This window comes from Temnothorax longispinosus, chromosome 1 (assembly GCF_030848805.1).
Source record: "Temnothorax longispinosus isolate EJ_2023e chromosome 1, Tlon_JGU_v1, whole genome shotgun sequence".
Lineage (NCBI taxonomy): Eukaryota > Metazoa > Arthropoda > Insecta > Hymenoptera > Formicidae > Temnothorax > Temnothorax longispinosus.
This window is the reverse complement of record NC_092358.1, coordinates 25,647,060-25,671,219: the sequence shown is the minus strand read 5'-3', so window position 1 is coordinate 25,671,219 and position 24,160 is coordinate 25,647,060. Positions and strand designations below refer to the sequence as shown.

General features: G+C 34.6%; 2 protein-coding genes, 1 long non-coding RNA gene and 1 pseudogene across 4 annotated transcripts in view; 2 read left to right on the top strand and 2 right to left on the bottom strand.

Annotated features, from left to right (window-relative positions):
• The window catches only part of LOC139820606 (terpene synthase-like), a 16,817-nt gene extending 11,030 nt beyond the window's left edge, over positions 1–5,787 (bottom strand). The window contains exons 1-2 of one of the 2 annotated variants that reach the window (XM_071791000.1): positions 5,645–5,787; positions 455–542 (exon numbers count right to left, since the gene is read on the bottom strand). In XM_071791000.1, coding sequence (XP_071647101.1) covers positions 455–517 — 63 coding nt within the window. In that variant the 5' untranslated portion in view covers positions 518–542; positions 5,645–5,787. The remainder of the gene's footprint in view (positions 1–454; positions 543–5,644) is intronic. The other variant, XM_071791006.1, reaches the window with a different exon arrangement.
• Positions 1–12,301, bottom strand: part of LOC139814585 (calcium and integrin-binding protein 1) — a 36,092-nt gene extending 23,791 nt beyond the window's left edge. Inside the window, 6 exon segments of the mRNA XM_071780992.1 lie at positions 10,570–10,627; positions 10,630–10,690; positions 10,692–10,717; positions 11,328–11,449; positions 11,605–11,644; positions 12,281–12,301. Of these exon segments, the coding sequence (XP_071637093.1) occupies positions 10,570–10,627; positions 10,630–10,690; positions 10,692–10,717; positions 11,328–11,449; positions 11,605–11,644; positions 12,281–12,301 (328 nt within the window).
• Positions 12,302–17,580: 5,279 nt separating this feature from the next.
• LOC139814517 (BTB/POZ domain-containing protein 7-like) lies at positions 17,581–20,912 on the top strand (annotated as a pseudogene).
• Positions 20,913–21,168: 256 nt separating this feature from the next.
• Positions 21,169–23,378, top strand: LOC139820601 (uncharacterized). The gene is made up of 3 exons (XR_011734032.1): positions 21,169–21,246; positions 21,324–21,712; positions 21,800–23,378. It is a non-coding gene; the product is annotated as an uncharacterized lncRNA (long non-coding RNA).
• Positions 23,379–24,160: the final 782 nt, after the last annotated feature.

The following is a 24,160-nucleotide window of genomic DNA, read 5'->3' as shown; positions in this document are numbered from 1 at the left end:
TTAATATAATTATACATAACATAACTTCATTTGTATGAAGAATTCAATGAAATAATTTTGTGTTTAATTTTAAAACGAACTGATACATTTCAAATAAAAATGCTTTTAAAATAATCACTTTTTTATTCTCAGGGCAAGCGACAATGATTAAATTAATCGTACGTATAAAACAACTAATTACAATGTAATTCAATTCGTAATTTAGTAGCGTTCTTACAATTCAATACACGTTTAATGCAATGTCCTATATCATTAATTGAAATTTATATATTGTTCTTTTAACATACATAGTTAAAATAACAATCAATAGCAAATACTATTAAATGAACTATTTATTTTTGTGGATGCCCGTGACGTCGACGTTTAATTGAAGCAACCGCATTTTTTTTTAATTTAACAGCATTTTTTTTCAGTGTATGATAAAAAAGAAAAGGGAGAATGGTATAGGACTGACCTTATCCTCCTCCGGGTCACCGCTTGGCGAACAATAGTATGGTACTTCCCTGGAATCCGTCATGTTGCGTGGCCGTGATGTCTCTTCTCTGATTGACAAAAACAGATTAACTAAATGTATATGCCAGTCTACGGGCTTATATTGTATCTCGATGTTGCAAGAGTTATTATTAAGTGTAGAGGGGGATTTTACTACTCCAACCGGAACTGTGTTTCAAGTCTGACAAATCTTGTTATGAACGTCCTCGTAATGTCAGGATCTTGGGGTAGGATACACGACTCGGGTCAGTACAGAGAGAGAATAATCTTTATTATACTTTCGAGGAGACCGATAGCTTTCGTGGTCTCTGCTGCTCGTCGCCGGGCGAGCACTCCCCGCCTATCTTTTGTTTACAAGCGATGCCCCGGGCGCATTCTTTCTATTTTTCCAGGACAAATTTAGTCGGCACGCAGTCAAAGGTTAATAAATATGTAAAATAAAAATCTATTAAAATAGTATAAGGACCCTCAAAATTAAAATAAGAGAAGTAAAGGCTATAATTAAAGGTTAGACGCAAATCTCCGTGCGTAACATCAGAATAACTGTTTTATTGGTCGTTGTGATTTACATCAATCCGTACGTTTCGACTCAACTTTGTGCCATCTTCAGCGGTATAAATTAAAATAAATTAAACGTTCTCCATACCACACTAGTGAGCTTACTGATTCGATGTTTAAGAAACTATGTTGGAAAAATAGACCAATTGATCTATATCTGTAAAAGTTGTTACATTAATGCTGCGATATTAATAACTAAAAGAAGAAAACCTTAAAAAACTCACCAATCAGTCTAAAAAACGTGGAATTCAGAGCCATACGCGAAATGAATATAAATTATGGCAGATAAAAATACTCTCTACGAAGAGACTTGACGATCTTGTCGATACGACACACAACAATGATATGATTAGATATTGCAAGAAGAGGCAATAAATCGTAGGTCAAAACAACGGTGACGATTATAAATTGTAGGTCAAGTCAATAAAACAAAATAATAAATATTTAATGTACCAATAGTAAAACGCGATTTGACAACGACAAAATGTTTATGAGCATGGATTACAATTTGCTTAAAACCGTCACATATGCATGATGTAAAAAATCTGTGTCAGTTTGAGAATTAAGACTATTTCTTTGCAACTTGATATGGGTCATCTCAGAAACTAGTGTCCTACATAAATATATTTTTCTTTATCCAAAATTTCGACAGTCTCCCAATCAAATCGTGATCGAAATTCATTCTGTGTTCGGTGATGACAGACTAAGTAGTTGTATTTCTGTGGATATGATTGCGATGTTTTGAAATTCTAGTCTTTAATTGTCTCATCGTCTGACCAACATATGAAGCGTCGCAATTTTTACAAGATATTTTATATACAACATTTTTATTAGATCGCATTGGGAGAATATCCTTCTGTACTTTAATAAATTTCTTAAGTTTGTTCAAACTGTGTAAAAAGACAAGTTAACATTTTGATCTTTAACAACCCTTTTAAACTTCTCAGAAATATTTGAGACATATGGAACCGTAAACCAAGTTCGTCGTAGGTGGAAGTTCGTTCTGTTTGCGAGTACATTTGTTAAGCAGAGATTTAATTCTGGTATTAATTGTGTTAAAGATAAATGCTAACGGGTAGTTATTTTGCAAAAGATTGTGATATGTAGTTTACTGGATCTATATGGCCTTATTCCGGGCCTATTCTATAACTCCCTACCGATAGTTTCGTTATCGTTATTGTCGTTGCGCAGCTTTTTTACTTTATACATATAATATATATGCAAAGCAAATATAATAACGACAATGAAATTATTAACAATTAAGGCCAAAGCACAGCTTGTGTTGTGCAAAAGTCTGTGCTTCGGTCCTTACAGAATAGGCCCACTATAGTCCAATTATTTTAGACGAAAATATGGCTTCTGTGCAAAACAATTTGAAACTACTTTTTTTTATCGTTTTATTTCGTTGTTTTAAATAACATTAAAAATAGAGAACGATATCGTCAGGGCTAAAAAAGTTATTCAAGATCAAAGGTCACGAAAATCAGTTTTTTGCGGAAATCTCGTTTTGTATGGCTCGGAGGTCAATTAAGATTATTCCAAAAAAGAAAGATCATGAAATTCTGTACAAAAATAATTATATTTTATTTTTCACGTACGATAAACATTTTTAAGAAAAATAAGCGGTAAAGTTTCCGCGCAAGGCGTATGCTCCATTCCGTATAGCCTATATACAAAGAATATGTGAGTGTTCTACGTTTAGAACTTATATATATGTATATATATATAAGTCACGTCGTCTGTCTGTATGTACGCGAACTACTCATTCGTTAGTGGACCAAATTTTTACCAAAAGTATATGAAACAGGGGTAGAATTTTCCGGGGATGAAAATGTCGTGGTTAATTTTTTTGTACCGATCTTTTTAGAACCGGTTCCAAAATTTTTTCAAATTTTATGAGAATTAATTGACCAAATCTCAAAGAATTATATGAAGTAAGGGTAGAATGCTCCAAAGAGTGCCATAAAGTGTACAATTTTTGTTACTGATCTTTTTGGAAACCGGTTACAAAATTTTTCCAATTTTTCGGGAATTAATTGACCGAATTTCAAAAAGTTATATATGAAACAGGGGTAGAATTTTCCGGGGAGTGCTATAAGGTGTATAATTTCTTGTTACCGATCTTTTTGGAAGCCGGTATCAGAAATTTTTCAAATTTTTCGGGAATTAATCAGTCACTTTAATTCGTGACTGTCGCGAGCGATTAAGACCAGTTTTTGGAAACCGGTTACAAAATTTTTCCAATTTCTCGGAAAATAACAAGTAGTTTGCGGTCAGACAGACAGGTACAGACGTCAGGTACTTATATATATAGATAGGAGTAGAAAGAACTAAAGAATGTAATAGAATTAGAAAAATTGCTAATAGTAAAGTGGTTTACGATTTCTGTAAAAAAAAAAAATATACGTGATTGCTCCAATTTCCGCAAACTTTGAGATATCAAGCTGAATTTTTTATGGATAATTTTTATGGATAATTTTTTGTTACCGATTTTTAGAAAAGATATATGTTGCTTATATCAAATAAAGGGATAAAGCTGATATTTACAGAGATTGTGCACTTATATATATCCCAAAAACCTGTGTTAAATTTGCGGTCGATTGTCCGATCCGTTTCTGAGATATTTGCTTTAAAAGTTACAGAAATTGTATATATATAGATATACTTCCCATGCAAATATCATGATATATATCTCTGTTTATGTACGGTAAAAATGAATGAAATTTTTATGGTACACTTCTATGACATCGAGAATTGCAATTACGGTTTTTTAAGATTTTCTGTTTATATATTTTTTTCAATGTTAATGATTTATTTAAACAATATCAAATACAAAATGGGACAAAATTGCGATTTTTACGCTTTTTCTGTCCCAATAATACCATGTTGTTTATGAATAATTTCTGAGATTAAATTATACTACATATAGCTATAGCGACATACATCTTTAAGAAAGTGAAAGTAAGGGAGCCAACTTACTGGAGGTATAAAATATGCGTCCCGTATGTTGCCAATGAGAAGTGTAGTAACCTTGAGTGGCAGCTGGCTTGCATTTTATTGTATTGTAGTTTATGGGTACTGTTATTTTATATCTGCGAGGGTTAAACCCCTTGCACAATGCTATAGGCAATAGGCAATAGGAACAGGGAATAGAAATCAGAAATCATGTATAAATGCAGAATAAATAGTGACACAGACAATAGACACAGAGTTTCCGTCACATTGGAAATACTGTGCCTATTGCCTGTTGCCAACCAATCATAGCATTCAAATTTTTTAGGTTGTAATTAACGATTTTTTGGTTATTTCCTGTTCCTATTGCCTGTTGCCTGGCATTGTGCAAGGGACTTTAGTAGCTGTACTGTGCGTTGGTTTTCAGTCAGTTTTCGTCACTTTATATTTCGCAAACAGTTCATCGTATGTACGTAAAAAATGAATATACCCATTTTTGTACAGACTTTCACGATCTTTCTTTTTTTGTAATAGCCTTAATTGACCTCCGAGCCATACAAAACGAGATTTTCGCAAAAAACTGATTTTCATGACCTTTGATCTTGAATAACTTTTTTAGCCCTGCCGATATCGTTCTCTATTTTTAATATGTTATTTAAAACAACGAAATAAAGCGATTTAAAAAAAAGTAGTTTCGAATTTTTTTGCACAGAAAACCTAAAATGACTGGACTACTAATCTCTGTTTTGTATATATAAGATCTGATGGAGATTGAAGAACATCAAGAGAACACGATAATAATTAAATAATGTCCATAAAATGGTGTAATCTTTGCAGAAGACGTTAATTAAAGAAAAAAACTTGTTTTAGTATAAATTAAAACAGTTTTATATAATAATTCTGTATAATTGTGATGGGTACATACATTTGGCACCCTTTTAAATCTTTTTCTTTTAAAGATATACTATACTAGAATATAAACTCTACTCTAGAAGAAAACGGAACTGATGAAATGGAGAATTAAGAAGCCAATCCGTCCTTTTCTATCACTGCACTTTTCGAGAACAATAAAAACATTGACCAATTAAAATTTACTAAACAGAGACAGAAATGATCTCTAATGAACTCATTTTTTCACTCATAAAGGTAATCACCATAACAGTTAACGTGCTAAAGTATAAATTTGTAATTTTTTAGAAAAAATTGTGTCCTATTTCTTGCCGCGCGCACTTAGTTTTATCAAAAATAAACGTAATATGCATGGAAAGCAAATCAAGAGACATGGTAGTGTCTGAACCGAAAAAAAACCGTGAACCGAAAATAATTTAACGGTACCGATTTCGTTTCCGGTTCTATAGGCTTTATAAAATTTCCGTACGGTTTACGGTTCCGGTCCGACAAAAATATCATGTCACATATTATTTCTTTTTCTTTTACTTATTTTTAGCAAATTATTTCCGCATTTTTTAAGATTTCCTTACAAATAAAGTTGAGTTTTTACTTTTTATCAGATTTTTGGAAGTAGGCAAAAGTTATAGGAAATAAGATATTACTATGTTTAATTTAAAATTGTTCTATCGAGTTTGAGGTATGGTTGTAAATGTAACTAATCGAATTTTATATTAAAAGAAATTATACTTACAAATTAGTTCAAAACTGATTTCAAAATCTCTAATCACGATCTCTTCAAATCCTCGATTCAGTGGATGGTATTTGGTGGACTGAGTACGCCGTTACATTTATTGCCTCCTTTTATAGTTGTTGTAATAATCCCCTCTTTTCCATTATATTTTCTGTGGAAGGTGTAATCGTATAACCTTATTCAACACCTCTCTTTAAAGTAATTCCAAGGTAGCACATATTAGTTTCATATACGTCTTTTGAACGTAGAGGAAAGTCCCCAATTATGAGATACAACATCTATTTTGCGTGATTGACGGAAGTTTATGTGCAGAATTGAAAAATGTAGTAGGCGAGTGCACGCACGATCAAATAATGAATTTTCCACTAAATAGGTTTTACTCTAAATGGAACCAACAGATAGAACTTATTAGTTTAGCAGAAACCTCGCTATCGCATATTAGGAGCTTATCTCATAATAGGGGACTTTCCTCTAGACATATTCCAGCCGCATATAATATATGAAAAAAATGCAAGGGTTTCTAAAAGTTTTTTTTTGTTAAATACAAAAAACAAATATTTTTTTATTATAATTCTTTTATAGTAGGGGAGGGACAAACGTAACATTTTGCTAATTTGAATTAATATCTTCGATTTACTTGTTTATATATATATATATATATATATATATATATATATATACACGGAGAAAATTTTATAGTAAATATTACTATGGTGTCGCACTAGCTGCGGACCATCAAGACGCACAAGTTTAAATGCTATAGTCTTATAGTAAAATTATTATGTACATAGCATTTAATGCTACGATCATAGCATTTAATGCTATAATTATACCGTCGTGAGACAGGTTAGTTTTACCCTACTGATGACCAGTCATTGCGATAGTAATCCTGCTATAATTATAGCATTGAATGCTATGATTGTAGCATTAAATGCTATGAACATAGTAATTTTACTATAAGACTATAACATTTAAACTTGTGCGTCTTGATGGTCCGCAGTTGGTACGACAGCATAGTAAAATTTAATATAAAATTTTCTCCGCGTATATATATTATATATGTATATATACTTTTTCTCTTTCATAAGATAAATACATTCTTTACTTACATTATGGTATATGAATAAAATTTATTCACATTTTATAATTACTTAGAAAAATCAAGTTTTATGAAGATCGAATTTGTTACGATTGTCCCTACCCCTAGAGCTGGTTGTAACAGAGTTCAAGGCTCATTTAATAAGGTAAAATAAAATAAAAACAAACATATAATCAATGTAGCACAAAACGTTTTATTTTTTAAAAACTTTTTTAAATAGTTCTAGACATTTTAAATTATTTTAAACAGACGTTGCTAAACCTTTATTTGTTTTTGTATATTTGGCATTTTAAAATAATAATAAGAAATTTTTATTTAAAAAATACATGTATTATACGCGAAATGGTGTCATTATAAAAAAGGGCACACGTGCCTTGTCTCGTCCGGCGAGTGTTCGGCCGGGCGGCATCCGGCTGATGCTCGCCGGGAATGCGTTTCGGAGCGCATCGTTACAAAATAAATAGAAATCAACACCAATAACAAATATTACTTTCGAGTCAAAAGTAACAGATTGATACTTTTATCTTAACTTATATTTTTGCCACAATTGGTTAAATACTCATTATTATAAAATAAACTAACCTTTAACTAAAGGAATAGTGACTTATTTATAATAAACAATAAATAAACGGGTAAACTAAATTTCCAATGATTTGAAGTCGGCACTAAATTAATAATACTTTTAAGAATTTTTTTCAATTTTGAAGTTGGCACTAAATTAATGTAATAATTATTAATTTGGCGCCGACTTAAAAAAATTGAAAAGAATTCTTAAAAGTATTATTTCATACTTTTTAGAGCTTCTTTTATTTTTTATTTTTTTTAAATTTTTTCATGGTTTTTAGAGCTTTTTTGTTCAAACGTTTCTTAATATTTCTTTACGGTTATAAAACTATATGTACGTTCAAAAAACATATATGAAACTAATATGTGCTACCTGGGAAAAGTTTTCCTTAGGTGCGGCGTATATATCGCGCGGAGTTACTCTAAAGGCACATAATAAAGTAATTGCGCGTTAATCCTTGTGCGACGTAAATAGAGGAATTATCTTAATATAAAAACGTATTGCGTCGAATAGTCAAGGATTATGATTAATAATCGCTGATTTTTTATATGCCATAACTTGTTTTCCGTCACGCCGCGCCGGTCAATTTAATGATATTCATCTAAACGTTCTAAATATACTCTAATATATTCATTCTCAACATATTAGATAGGCAGATTTTATATAACCACAGACTATTTATAATAGATTTAAAAATATACGATGACAGCTGCAAATGAAGTAAGCGCAGCGAGAGAACCAACCGACATCGCGGAAAAGCGACAACAATAAATTTCGATAGATTCGAGTATTGACTTTACATTTCTTTTTTAGATATGGATGGATGGATGGATTATGTTATTACTATTACACTATTAACTCCTTGATACACACAAACTGTCAAAATGTACGATGACAGCTGTAATAAAGTAAGCGCAGCGAGAGAACTAATCGGCACCGCGGAAAAGTGGCAACAATAACCGCAATATATTCGAGTATCGACTTTGCACGCTTTTTTTAAAGAGGAATACTTACTTACTCGATTTACACGGAATATTTGTAGCAATATTTATACGTGGCATTTTTTTACGCGTCTGAGAATTGCGTGTGAATAAGCATTCCACAATTAATAAATATTCAAGTAATGTTAAATAACCATTATGACTAATGATTAATGATACGCTGATTTTTTTATATGCGATAACTTGTTTTCCGTCACGCCGCGCCGGTCAATTTAATGATATTCATCTAAACGTTCTAAATATACTCTAATATATTCATTCTCAACATATTAGATAGGCAGATTTTTATATAACCACAGACGCGCGCTTGGCGCGCGCTATTTATAATAGCTTTAAAAATATACGATGACAGCTGCAAATGAAGTAAAAGCGCAGCGAGAGAACCAACCGACATCGCGGAAAAACGACAACAATAAATTTCGATAGATTCGAGTATCGACTTTACATTTCTTTTTTAGATATGGATGGATGGATGGATGGATTATGTTATTACTATTACACTATTAACTCCTTGATACACACAACTGTCAAAATGTACGATGACAGCTGCAAATAAAGTAAGCGCAGCGAGAGAACCAATCGGCACCGCGGAAAAGTGGCAACAATAACCGCAATATATCGACTTTGCACGCCTTTTTTAGAGAAGGAATACTTACTTACTCGATTTACACGGAATATTTGTAGCAATATTTATACGTGGCATTTTTTTAACGCGTCTGAGAATCGCGTGTGAATAAGCATTCTACAAATTAATAAATATTCAAGTAATGTTAAATAACCATTATGACTAATGATTAATGATACGCTGATTTTTTTATATGCGATAACCTTCGTCTCTTCCGGACAATTTAGTTATTCCATTTAAACATTCTAATACATCCTGAATATAGATACGCAGATTTTATATATACACTTAATCGATTTGCACGGAATATTCGTTGTACGTGAGATTTTTTTACGCGGCTGAGAATCGCGTGTGAATAAGCATTCTACAAATTAATAAATATTCAAGTGATGTTAAATAACCATTATGAATAATTATACGCTGATTTTTTTATGCGATAACCTTCGTCTTTTCCGGTCAATTTAGTGATTTTATCTAAACTTTTAAACATTCTAATACATCCTGAACATAGATACGCAGATTCTATATATACACTTAATCGATTTACACGGAATATTCGTTGCATGTGGCATTTTTTTACGCGGCTGAGACTCGCGTGTAAATAAGCTTTGTGCTCTCCACAAATTAATAAATATTCAAGTAATGTTAAATAACTATCTACTTTCTCATGTTCAATAAAATTTAAAAAATACCGTTCTAAATTATAAAAATATTTTTTTATAATGCCATAAATATGCAATTATAGTGTCATATTGTATTATAATATGATTTATTTCCCGTCAAATATATCGTGCGTCACATTATGTAGCGTCAAAATAAGCGACATTTATTATAAAACTAAGGAGATAAAATTGAAATTTAATGACGGAAACTAGAGCACATCTCTCGGATTTGACTGAAGATCGTGCAAAATGACACTTTCCATACTGCATAATGCCCGTTCTAGACACGATGAGCCGACTCTCGGTCATCCGAGTGAGTGGTGAACGGATAAAATCTATAGTTTATGTATAGTTTAGTCACGTACACTATAGAAGGCGGATGAGCCGAGAGTCGGCTCATCGTCCAGTCTAGAACGGCCAGTTTATTGAATGGAGTCGCAGTTGCATCGGCAGATTGCTGCGAGAGCGCGTTTCCATTTCTACGGTAATTGACGTAGCTCCGCGAAATTAAACGACCCCGATTAACGAAATCGACTGCAAGCCGCTGTTTACTATTATGCGAATGTTCGACGACAGTCTGCAAACTTGTATCCCTTACACGTTATCGTGTAATTATAATGTATTATATCGGAGCACCTTAATAAATTTTATTAAGACAAATTAGTCGGTGCGTATTTATAAAGTAATAGGCACAATTAATTTTTTAAGCAGTCTTTAAATTAAATTGTCATGGTTTATCCAAGGTGTGTGTTCCACGAATTTGGTGAAATGTATGCCGTTGAGACAATTCTTCTCTTCCCTTAGCAAACAACGGAGTTTTGTAATTGTATTTTTGACAACTAAGGCTTTGTTCGCGGATATGTTTAATAAGCGTGTAGAATTGGCAGATGACAAATATTTACCGGGACGAAAGTTAGAATTCGGCGCACACAAAAATCCGCGGATGTAGATTCAATTGTGTTCGCAAGCTTACCGAAAATTTCAAAAGCCTATGCAGCCCGAATGCCCCGCGGACAATTCGCGGAGAAGAGGTCGCCGAGCAGAGGTTGAGGGTATCCTCGAAGCTCAAATATCCGTCCCGTCTCGACGAGAATATATACGCGATCACGGAATGAATTGCGCTGAAAATATCACACGCTTTGTGTTTTATGATCCTTTGTCTTCCTCGAAGAATGAATGAATTGCATTAAGAAATAAGAACATTTGCGTCACACTTTTTCGTCACTTAAGAATTGTGGATTCACACTTACTTTCTTTCCTGCTTGTTAAATACAATCAAGAAATAGATTGTAATATATGAATTTTGAAATGGTTTATTTAAATTAAATCTGAATTATAATTAATGTTGATCTCTCTCTCAATAAGGATGGCCATCTAGAGATTTGAGATATCCTGTATAATATTTGAAGAACACAATGTTTCGTTCTTCGTATCGCAGTTAATCATCGCCTCGTGTAAATAACGAAATTTCGAGTTCGCAGGAAAAAATGGTAACGGCTTACCATCGCTTAAGAAGGATTTATTGGTGCGCAATATACGCGATGTTTAGAGCTAACGAAAACGTGTTGTGTACCGGTGATAATCCAATGCTCTTTGCTATTGGAACTTTTTAACACCGTTCTTCCAAAACGCGATTTTAATTCAGTTATAAAATAATCTTTCAAAAACTACAGAAATGTGTTCCGCATATCAAGTAGTAATAATAAAATAGTAGTGAAATTCAGAGCTTACGCGAATCTACGGAAGGATTTTGTTGATTTGCTCCGCAGAAAAACGATAACAAAGATTTTGTTTAAGGACGCCTGATGGCTCCAAATTATCGAGAAGTTCATAAATCCTGTCAATGATAAATTAATCAATTAAAATACATTACAATAAATTAATTATACTTATTCATCAGACATAAGTAGAACACAAAAAATAGGAGCCGTGAAAACGCTATTATTCTTATTGATTGTATTTATGAAAAAAATCGTGTCTTATTAAGAAGTGTCCTGCAAAAGGATTACTGAGAAGTATGTCAGCTCGACGTATTCGTCGAGGGTCTCCTCCAAAATATAGCGTTCTCGTTAGAACCCGTATTACCCATCGACACAATTTTGATTTAATACGTCGAGATAGAAGCAACCGACTAACCTATCTGACAGATAACGCGCGTTATCATTTCAATATGCGGCTGTGAAAAAAAGCTGCCGATATCGGCACTATCAATTTTATACGGGAGCACTTAACTGCTGAACGACGGTAGCGTTTACGATTTCATTGTAACATCAATTTAACGATTGTAGTTACAATCCGGATACAATTTTACAGCCAGTTAAATAAACGCTGTTAATTCTGGAATTGAATGGAAATAAATTTAATAAAATAATTTATTTGTCTTATGTCTTTGCCTATACTTTCTTTAGTTTTTACTCGTTCAGATGTTCTCTTCGTTAACACTTTAGCCACGGAAGGATCGTTTACAGGTTTGTCGAGAAATATTTCAATTGATAATATAAGACAACTTGTATAAAAGAGTACGTTCGCGTTATTTGTTGAGCTTTGTGGCTTATGCGTGCGGAGTGTATTAATAATTTCTGCTCCGTGGCCGCTGAAATAATAATCTGCGGACGATCAATTTTGCGACGGCGTTTTAATTAGTTGCTTAACTAGCCGCCTGTGTGCTCCCTCGGGTTCATTACCACATCTTGAGACAAATGCATAGTCGAATACATATACATTCACGAAAGCGATTGCGGAAGACCTTCTCAGAGTCGAGACTTGCCAGTAGGAATATTTTGACCTGCAATAGGTAACAGAATAGTTGTAAAAACTACCAGTTTAGAATAGAATAGAAATGATACTTTATTACCCCAAAGGGTCTAAAAGGGCGTGTTGTAGGGACGTACCCAACTCTGTACAAACATATAATTTTGCAATCTTATTTTCCCCGATACTGGCCAATCTTATTTTCCGATCTGGCCATTGAGCGACCTTACAATTTATTTCCCTTTGCTCCCTCTTCCATCCTGCATCTCTCATCTTTCCGCTAAAAATTTTTAAATTCCTTCTATTCCTTTTTCTCCTAAAATCTGCTCCTAACGTCATCCGTCCGTGATCCACTAATTAGTTTCCAGTCAAAAAATGGTCAGGAAACCCAATGCTGCCTATTTTTCTGTTAAAAACTCCAAAAAAAAAAACCCTTGTGGATCTTTCACTCCCCAACAACAAACATGTACCCCAAAAAAAACCCAAAACCCATTAACGCCCCCCCACTGCTAACTCACTACACAAACTTTGAAAAACAATCCAAACATTCAAACAATTCCTTTTGGGGGGGGGTGCGGGTTTTGGGGGCACGATAAAAATGATAAAAGCTTAAACCTCTAAAGTTTTGTGCTGTAACAAGCAAAACAAATAAGATTTGTCTATGGGTTTTCTTTAGTCTCGTTTCTTTCTCCTGTTCTCATCCGGCGTTTTCTTCTCGTTCCTCGCTTTTCCCCTCTGTTGCCCACCAGCTTTCTCGCCATCTTAAAAAACGCACAAAAAAACCCCCACACACCACCACCCCCCCCCACATCACCCCCTTTTTTTCCCCCCCCCACACCTCCCCCACCTTACCCCACCCCCCCCCACCCCCCCCCGCAACCACCCCCCCCCCCCCGCACTCACACTCGGATAGGGGACTCCCTGTTGGTGTTTTTGTTTTTTTGTTTTTGTGTTTTTTTTTTTGTTTTTTTTTTTGTTTTTTTTTTTTTTTTTTTTTTTTTTTTTTTTTTTTTTTTTTTTTTTTTTTTTTTTTATTGTTTTTTTTTTTGTTTTTTTTTGTGATTTTTATTTTGCTAACTTAAGAGTTAAGCTTTTCTACATGCCCCCAACACCCCCCAAAAAGAATTTTGAATGTTGGATTTTTTCCAGGTAAAATGACAATTTGACTGGACTATATGTTCCAATCGCGGTGAAAGGGCCACGTTAACCGGTATAATAATCGTAGCCAAAAGTTTCGCGCGCGTTCGGCTGTCTTTCCGTACAGCGCGACCTTCTCTCCACTCTACAATTTTTAGCGTAGACTGTACAGTTGCCAATTCTTCATGGCGACACACTTCTATTATATTATATAGACTTTATTTCGTTTCCCCTCGGGGTTTGAAAAGCGTTTTTCTCGAGGAACGGTCCCAAACCTCTTACATAGAACATCTCGCTTATCCACATACATATATGGCGTTTTTCAGGGACGTACCCAACCCTTTATACAATCTTTCTTATCCCGACATAGCCATGTCGGCCTCTTACAATCTAGCACCCTCCCGCCCCTTCTTGCCCCTTCTGCGACACACTGTGGCGACACACTCTTAAATACCATTAAAATACCGTAAGCATTCGTTTTCTCCCTTACTTGTTTATGTTAATAACGAAGTTGTAAAAGTGCTAATAAACTTGTTTGAAGAAGCCTTTTTATTTCTCCGGGGAATTTCGCATGGAAACGAGAATGGTTGCGTGACCATAAAAGAGCAAGTTTTCTCCTACGGCAGTGATCGGCAAAACGCTGAAATTGGGCACGGGCGCCCGTCAGGTCTATTATCTTTTCGAAAGTCGGGTTGCCATAACTTCTCTTGGAGGATCTTGCCGCACCTTTGCGCCTTGCTCCCTCCCGCCCCTTCTCGCCTCTTCTCCGACACATTGTAGCGACACACTTTTAAATACCATTAAAATACCGTAAGCATTCGTTTAGTGGTTGCGTGAAATTGGGCACGGGCGCCCGTCAGGTCTATCTTTTCGAAAGTCGGGTTGCCATAACTTCTCTTGGAGGATCTTGCCGCACCTTTGCGCCTTGCTCCCTCCCGCCCCTTCTCGCCCCTTCTCCGACACACTGTAGCGACACACTTTTAAATACCATTAAGGTGGTCCTTTCGTGAGAACAAGTATTAGATAGGTACCTAAATTTGATATATGTTAAATATACAGTAATAAGGGGCATGTGTACGAAAAATCAAGTGAGGTTACCGACACTTTACAAGAAATAAGTCATTCTAAATGTGCGTTCGCGGAGCGTGCCATTGTCATTCTATCCTTGTTTACATCTAATGAACGAGAAAGATAGAATGATGCAAATCGCCACGTCCGAGGTTTTCAACGAATAATACATGTACTTAGCGATCAGATGAATACATTATTCATGTCTTAAAATATTCCCTGAAGTTTCCGGATTTCGTACATACCTTGAAAATAAAGGCTTGCCGAATGTTTTGCTCTGATATATGAGGTTAAATAAGTAGTGGTCCAATCGCATATTGCTTTACTCGTACTGTCATGCCTGACCTAACCTAAATCGAGTCCAACCGCATTACTATTGTGATATTTTTTTAATTAGTAAATAATTAAATACGATTAAATCGTGCGTGTAAAATCATATTATATTATTATATTATTGGGATGTTGTAATGTTTGTCAATATGTCTGTTTTCAATTACCTCATGACGGACTGTTACTTGACTAGCTGGGTCCGCGAAAGGACCACCTTAAATACCGTAAGCATTCGTTTAGTGGTTGCGTGAAATTGGGCACGGGCGCCCGTCAGGTCTATCTTTTCGAAAGTTGGGTTGCCATAACTTCTCTTGGAGGATCTTGCCGCACCTTTGCGCCTTACGCTATTGTACGCCGAAACGCTGTCGAGGCTGTAAACGTCCAAGGATACCGGCCGGCACCGTTCACCGTAATTGAAGCGTTTGCCTCTTTTTCATTATGAACAGAAGGCCGGCTAAAAGGACCAGGCAAATGAAGGCCACGGAGGAGACTACGACGACCGCTATGGAATCAGCTTCCGATAGAAGAATCGGAATTAAATAAGCCTGCTTTTTGTATGCTAGTTACAAAATTGCTCATCTTATTGCACGCGAATCACGTCCATTTAGCATTGGTCCATTTTGTCAAGCAATGTCTCGAAATTGCGGCAGAGACAGTATGTCCCGATAGTCCGGGAGCCAGCTGCCATTTTAAGTGAATTATTTTAAGAAATCTGAGATTTTCGGCTAGTGTTCAATTCGGTCTGCTAATAAACGAAGTGAACGTCAGCTTCCATGGTAGCGGTGGGTGTTGCCGCGGCAGCCACCCACACACGTATAATTATAATAAAAATAAACCGACATAAAGAAAGCTGAGACTTTGTTTGTACGTTTATTATGATCTAAATAAACGGAAAATAATAGTCAGCTGACTTCATGGTGGGGGGTTGTACGTCAGCTTCTCGCCCAAACATGCGAAAAATATGCGCTGAGTAAACTTATACTAAGAAAGCTGAAATTTGGAGAAGTTATAGTCAACTTTAACAGTTTCACGAAAATAATTGTCCGCTGAGTTTTTCGCGGTGGAAAAGTGCTCAGCTGACGACTGAAAGATACGGCGCATCTCTATGCGCGCGAGCGCGTGGCATCTTTCACTGCATCAGTTGAGCACTTTGTCACTGCGAAAACCTCAGCGGACAATTATTTTCGTGTAACTGTTACAGATAACTTGATTTTTATTAATAAAACAGTGCGTATATGCGCACGGGCGCGTTGCGCCTATCGCACTCAGTTGCTTATCTCTGACGCTCAATTATACCCTTAAATATGTATACATGACAATATAAACAGTAAATACGTATATATAATATTATAAATAATAAACATTTACACATGCAAATGCCAGAAGTAAATATTTATGGATACAGAGATGTATTTCCTCGTCTCGGCTACACGCTCATAAACACCGGAGTTTTATGATCGAATACAATTGTAGCCCAGCTGACTAAGAGGATCGTTGCTACAGGTATATCCGTAAACGGTTTATAGTTTGAAAGGCTCCCTTTTGCTCCCACCACAACGTCCCTGGGTCCGGCGGCGACTACCTGGACAACGATGACATATAATAAAAGATAGATCTGTGCCTAAACTGTCACGGCCTTTCTGGATCGCCGATCTTGCTTTTTTTCGGATATCACTAATCATTTAAATACATTAAATTATTCTTTACAAGGCAAGGATAAATTAATTATTCGTATGTTTGAATAAAAATTCGCTCTTTTAAAATAAAACTTAATTTATGGATTAATCAATTTCAATCCCGACAGTTGTTGCACTTTCCAAATTTATTATCTGTTGCCATGCACATTGAAGATGAGCAATACGAAAAGTATATAAATTCACTTCAATTATTGCATGGTGAATTCGACCGTCGCTTTAGGGAAATGCATGTTTTAAAAATAGATTTGCTTATCTTTATGACACCTTTTATACTGTTGATATTAATATCGTTCCCGCAGATATACAATTAGAATTAATTGATTTGAAATGTGACATTTTCGTTACGAATCGTTTCCACACAACAACTGACATCGTACAATTTTATTCACATGTACCTCTAGAGCGGTTTCCTCGACTACACGCTCGCGCCGCAAAAATAATGAGTATGTTCGGCTATACATATTCATGTGAACAATTATTTTCTATTATAAAATTAAATAAATCACAATTACGCAGACATTTAACAGATTCACATTTAAACGCAATACTTTGTTTAAGATGTGCCAGGACAATAACACCTAATATATCGCAAATAATATCAGATTTCAATTGTGTATAAATCAAATATAAATTAAATATTTGTTATTTGTGTTATACTTTTTAAATTTCTAATTAAAAACAATTAACATTAACTTTTTTTTTACGATTTACATTTAACAATAATTTGTAATATAATTGTTATTATAATATTATGTGTTATATTATTAATTATATTATAATCTATAAAACTTTTATATGCGTTATTATTACAATATATAAGAACCGTTTATTCAAAATATACATCGTTACTATTTCATGTTAATTTTGGGTCATCTGATTTTGTATAGCAAAATATTCTTTGATGCTCTTCTGAACTTCGCGACGCGACGCTCCCCCCACCCACTCCCTAACGCCCAGCGCGCTCAGCTATTGCCCGCTGGCACGGCAGGAGCAGTTCAGTCTTCAGTCTAGTCTTCAGTGAAGTCTTCAAAGTGAAGTATGTGTAGTGAAAGACATTTCCTCCAACCATTCAGTCATAAGTGCAATGCGTTCTCCTGATTTCGTTCTCCTGAGAAAATAGCTTATTCACGCAAGCCAATCACGTCTAGCTACATAAAATCACGCAAGATTCATTATCGAGCGAGGGTCACCTCGTTTACATTTTTTTTTTTAGTATACAAAGGATTCGTGAAAGCGAGCGAAATCACCGCCGAACATGTTTCTTCGTTTATCGCAACGGGATGGCGCCATCGATTTAATTTACGATTATTTATTTGACCGATTGATTTTTCACGCGGAGTTTGCAACAGTCCTGTTTAATAAATATTGCTTGAATCTTTAGTGATTAATTAAAAATAATAAATTAATTAATAATAAATTAATAATTAATCAATAATTTGTAATTAATTAATTAAATATGCGTTGTCTGCTTTCAGTCCGTTCTTCCGTCTCTCTTCACCTTTCTCCTTCTCTATTATTCTCCCTTCGCCTTCACCTACTTCTTCTCTCCCTTTCTTCCGATTCTTTCTTATCTCTCCTTTGTATCCATTGTCTTCACCTCTCTCCACTCTCCCCCTCTGCTCTCTTCTCTTCGCCTTCCACTCGGCCCATTCCCTCCTCTATATCTTTTCACTGATCTTACACTCTCTACGCTCTCCTCTCGCCCCTCTTCGCTCATCCCTTTTCACTCTCCGTATTCCTCTCTCTGCTTTTCCAGCTTTTCGCTATTTATGCTTGTTCTTTTTGAACTGGCAAAGTAAGGAAATGATATTTAAAACGATAATTTATGGATATAAGTATATTTCGCTTAATTCTTCTATCATACTATTATATAAAACCCGACTGTTTGTCCGTCCGTCTGTCCGTCTGTCCGTCTGTCCGTCCGTCTGTTCGCGAACTACTCATTCCTTAGTGGACCGAATTTTTACCAAAAGTATATGAAACAGGGGTAGAATTTCCCAGGAAGTGCCATGATGTGTATAGTATTTCATTACCGATTTTCTGGAAACCGGTTTTTTTAATTTCTTCAAATTTTCGGGAAATAATTGACCGAATCTCAAAGAATTATAGATCAAATAGGGGTAGAATTTTCCGGGAAGTGCTATAAAGTATATAATTTTTCGTTACCGATTTTTTTGGAAGCCGGTATTAGAAATTTTTCCAACATTTCGGGAATTAATTGACCGAATTGTAAAAAATTGTATATGAAGTAGGGGTAGAATTTTCCGGGGATTGCCATGATGTGTACAGTTTTTGTTACCGATCTTTTTGGAAACCGGTTTTTTTAATTTTTCCAATTTTTCGGGAAATAATTGATTGAATCTCAAAGAATTATACATGAATTAGAGATATAATTTCCCGGGGAGTGCTATAAAGTGTACTATTTTTTGTTATTGATCTTTTTGGAAACCGTTCCAAATGACCGAATCTCAAAGAATTGTACATAAAGTAGGAGTTGAATTTCCCGGGGAGTGCTATAAAGTATATAATTTTTTGTAACCGATCTTTTTGGAAACTGGTATCAGAAGTTTGACGAATTTTTCGGGAAATAATTGATCGATACTTAAAGAATTGTATATAAAACAGAAGTAGAATTTTCCGGGGAGTGCTATAAACTGTATAGTTTTTCGTTACCGATCTTTTTGGGAGCCGGTATCTTTTTAGAAATCTGTTACAAAATTTTCCAGAAAGGGGAGAGAGAGAGAGACTATTTGCGTGTCTTATTACATATGTTTTCCGGGGCGAAGCCCGGGTAACCAGCTAGTTTAAATCTATCCAAGAAACAAGAAATAGCAATTATTGAGAAGTTAAACGTTCGTGAATCTTAGAATCCATCACTTTCGTGCTTCTTCACATGTTTACCGCTAATATATGCTCCACTTATTTGTTTAGGCTGTCGTCTGGGGTCGATAAAAGGGACTCCTGGTTCATGAGAAGACAGCTTGGTGATGCCTCTCACATGACACATAGAATGGGTCGAATGGGTGCTTCTGCATCAGTAAGCATCACCAGTGTAGGTGGAGATTCGGTCCAAGCAGCCAGACTTTCGGCGTCAAGTAGTCCGGAACAACATGGCATTGCAGTTAGGTACATATTATCAACGTTTTATACAATTTGCAATATTCGTAATGTCATTTTGCTTAGCGCTTAAGTTTTTAGATAATAAAGGAAATATTAAGTTCGTGTTTTACAAAGCGCGTAAAGCTTAATTTGAACAATCCCAGGTAGCACAGCTGATCTTTATGAATTCAAAAAGATCTGAATCTGATCTTTATGAATTCATAAAGATCAGCTGTGCTATCTGGGATGACTATCTTTAAGAGTATTATCTCAAATAAGAAATGCAGAGAAATAATGAGTTTAAACAGTAAAAGTAATATGCTGTATCATATTTTATAATATATAAGTAGATACCTAATGATTGATAGATGAGAGTTTATAGATTTGATCGCACATCAAACTTTCTATAGTTGTTTTATTCATGTATAGAGAGATAAAGAAGAAGATGACAGGATTTGCGACGCTGCGCAAGAAATTATTAGGAGACGCCGCTCCTCTAAAAGCGTGTGATCATGGTAGAATTATTAGAGACCTGGTGTCCACATGGAGTCACTTAGAAGCGACAGCTTTGCTTGAAGAGTATGAGGCGTTAGCTGCGTTGAAAAATCTTCATGTTCAAGCCGAATTAGCCAGACCGCCAGCTGCTACTTTTAAGCAAGATCTGTCGATGTTATATGATTACAAACATTGCTCCGATGTGGATCTTGTATATAGAGGAACGTGTTTTCCCGTTCATAGAGCCGTGCTTTCCGCCAGATGCCCATACTTTAGGGATTTGTTGGCTGGTTATCCTGGTATATATTTTAACGATAGTTTACATTCTCTTTATAAACCAATAAAAAATTTTCATGGCAATTTTCTTTTACAATTTGAAAATTGATATTAAACGAGATGCTGTTACATTGTTCACACATTATATGTATATTTCATAAAAAATTGCAGGATATGGTGCTAGAATATGTTTGGCGCTACGGACTCCGCATCTCGAGGTGCAGATGTTCTCAGCGTTATTACAATATCTTTACACTGGTGAATTTGTCCGCACGATGCGATTTTGGAAGCAACCTACTCCGGCGGACTCGGAGAAGATATTTGCTCGGAACTCGCAAATCTCGTATTCTGGAGCATGATCTCAGACCGGATTTGGAAGTGGATACGGATTTCGCCCCAAATTAGAGCTGCCATGATTATGCGGACGCCGCTCTACGAAAGGGCGTTCACACTACTAGAATAGTGACGAAAGCGTGATTATCAGAGTAGACATGATGGATAGTGGAAGTGTCATTAATCGGAGGAAGTACGGAAATAGTGCATGGTAGTTTGTGAGAGGTAAGAAAATCTTAACATAGAAATATTCCGTACATTACGTGATATACGTTAATTTTATACGTTAATATCTTTTGTTTCAATTTACAGGTTCAAGCTCTGACAAATACGGGCCGAATGCGAGCAAGCCCATTAGAGGAAGCGATGGAATTGTATCAGATTGGGACGGATATATTATCGCAAGGCTGCGAGGATCTTATTTTAGAGTATCTCACCTTGGAATCACTACCGACTGTTCTCAAGTAAATCTGATTACTAATAGATCTTTTACAACCATTAGAAATTAGATTGTTACTAAAAAAAAGTACATTACGTGCAGGTGGGGCAGTCAACCTCATGGATCAGCATGGGTGCACAGACAAGCGTTACATTACTTAAGGGAATTTCAGCCAATTGCTTCGTCCTTGATTCTTCATCAGTTAGATCACGCCCTTGCTTAGCAAATGTTTTACAGAGCCATTTTTTACAAGCGAGCGAACTTGAAGTACTGCAGGCAGTGCTCAAGTGGGGCGAACACGAATTAGTACGTTGAATGGAGGATCGGAAACCTAATTTGCTTAGCCATACTGTGCACTCGGTGACGAGAAAGGGTATTAAGAAAAGAGATCTCAGCGACATCGAATTGCGGGAAATACTAAGTGAACTTTTGCCGCTTGTCAGAATAGATCATATATTGCCGCCGAATAGCGAAGCATTAGCACATTGCAGGTATATTTCTCACAAAACATTTTTAAATGATTTAAAAGTAAATATATTTCTCGTTAATATATATATTTTTTTATATTGATAATTTAGGCTATTAGGAGAGGTCTGGTTTCAACCCTACCAAGTCACATGATCCGATAGAAGACGAAAGAGATAATTTGAGGGTGAATGCTTGGATAAGAGGCGGAAAGAAAAATGGATTTTTTGTGCGACCAAGGCTATTCATGCCGTATTACGAAGAAATCAAGGTGATAATAATTTAATTGTTAAATAAAATGTTAAATCAACATTTTATTTTGCTCCAGGGTTCGAAAATATCATGATATTTATATAAATATCAAAATATCCGATATATATCCATATATATCGGATATTGGATATATGTATAATTATAGTAGATATTTATTAAGGGGATGCTGGAGCCGTCTGTATAACCGACAAAATTACCATTTTCTATGTTATCGACTATATCTGTCCTTGTATAGACAAAGATATAGACAAGGATAGCACGCTACATTGCACGCACACATACGCACGATGCACATCGACATTATACTTTTATCCCGGGAAAAAATGATTAGATATAATCATATATAATTAAATCCGGTATATATATAATTATATATAATTATATATGTTTTTATGTGGGGTCATATCTAATTATACATGGCCACATGTGCAATCAGTGGTCCTACATACAACCAGATATAGCACCATATCTACTTGTATATAAATGTATATATAATTTTATGTGAAGCCAGATATAATGATATGTGAGTAGTGCACTCTACATATAACTAGATATACGTAATTATATACAACTATATATGCAGTCATATATAGCCAGATATATTAATGTGACTAATCTGGCGCTATATACAACCAGATATAGCACCATATCTAATCGTATATAAATGTATGTGAAGCTAGATATGATGATATATGAGTACTGCACCCGACATATAACTAGATATAGTATTATATACAACTATATATGCAGTCATATATAGCCAGATATATTAATGTGACTAATCTTGTTCTATGTACAACCAGATATAGCACCATATCTAATCGTATATAAATGTATGTGAAGCCAGATATAATGATATATGAGTAGTGCACTCTACATATAACTAGATATAGCATTATATACAACTATATATGAAGTCATATATAGCCAGATATATTAATGTTACTAATCTTGTCCTATGTATAACCAGATATAGCACTATATCTGTATAGATATAGATTCGCAAGTCATCATATATATGCTGCAGATATTTATAATCCTAAATTTAAACAGTTATTGTAATCGTTTTTATATTATTACAAATATTAAATTCAAAAATTTGTTACATAATATTATATAATTCAGTAATATTATAAAATAATACTGCAGGTAATGTGTGCGTATGGAACTTGGTAAACTTCCAGCGTAATATTTAACAATTAATATTATTAGTAAAATTCATAATTATATATACTAATAACCATGGGTATATAGTGTTTTATAAAGAATATAATTTATTTTCATGTATTTTGGCTTTATTCAGCTATAGTGCATCATGCATATATTACAACTTGGCACTGCTTGACATGAGATAGTGCAGTGTCTCTTGATACCGTTTTTATACCACTGTCCGTCAAATTGTAAATACGAGAAACGAATCCTATTAAATATATATATATATATATATATATATATATATAAAGTTTCACATATCCATTTTGACATGATTATATAATAAGTTATCATATATCATTTATAAAATCATAATATATATATATATAGATATATATATCTATGTGAAGAATTAAGCATTTATCCATGTAGATTATATATGATTATATATAGCCATATATAAACTTAAATTCGGATTATCCGATAGATGGCATCCGATAGGATTTATTTCTCGTATTTAAAATTTGACAAACAATGGTATAAGAATGGTATCATAAGAGACACGGCAGTATCTCACGCCAACCAGCGCCATGTTATATGTAAATCATTTCACTTTTAATTCTGGCTTTTGAAAAAAATATACACTTAATTAATTTATCAATGCTTTATTCCTTAATCGAAGTTAACAGAATTCTTTTTTAATATATATAAAATATTTATTATGTTAGATATAATCACATATGATTATATATAAAATCAACATTATGTATAATTATATACAATTATATCGGGCCATTTTTTATATCTAATTATATCTAATGTCGATTTTATATAATCATATGTGATTATATCTAATCATTTTTTCTCGGGATATTACGCTTCCAAATCTTGATTTGGAGGGTTTATCGATGTTTTTCTTGTTGTGCAATTCGGGGGAACTTGTTTTCGCGTTCGTACCAATGGTATATCTTTTATATGAAATACATATATCTTGTGACGAGCTGACAGCTCGCCGCAACTCGAGACGCCATATTGGGATAAAAGTAGGA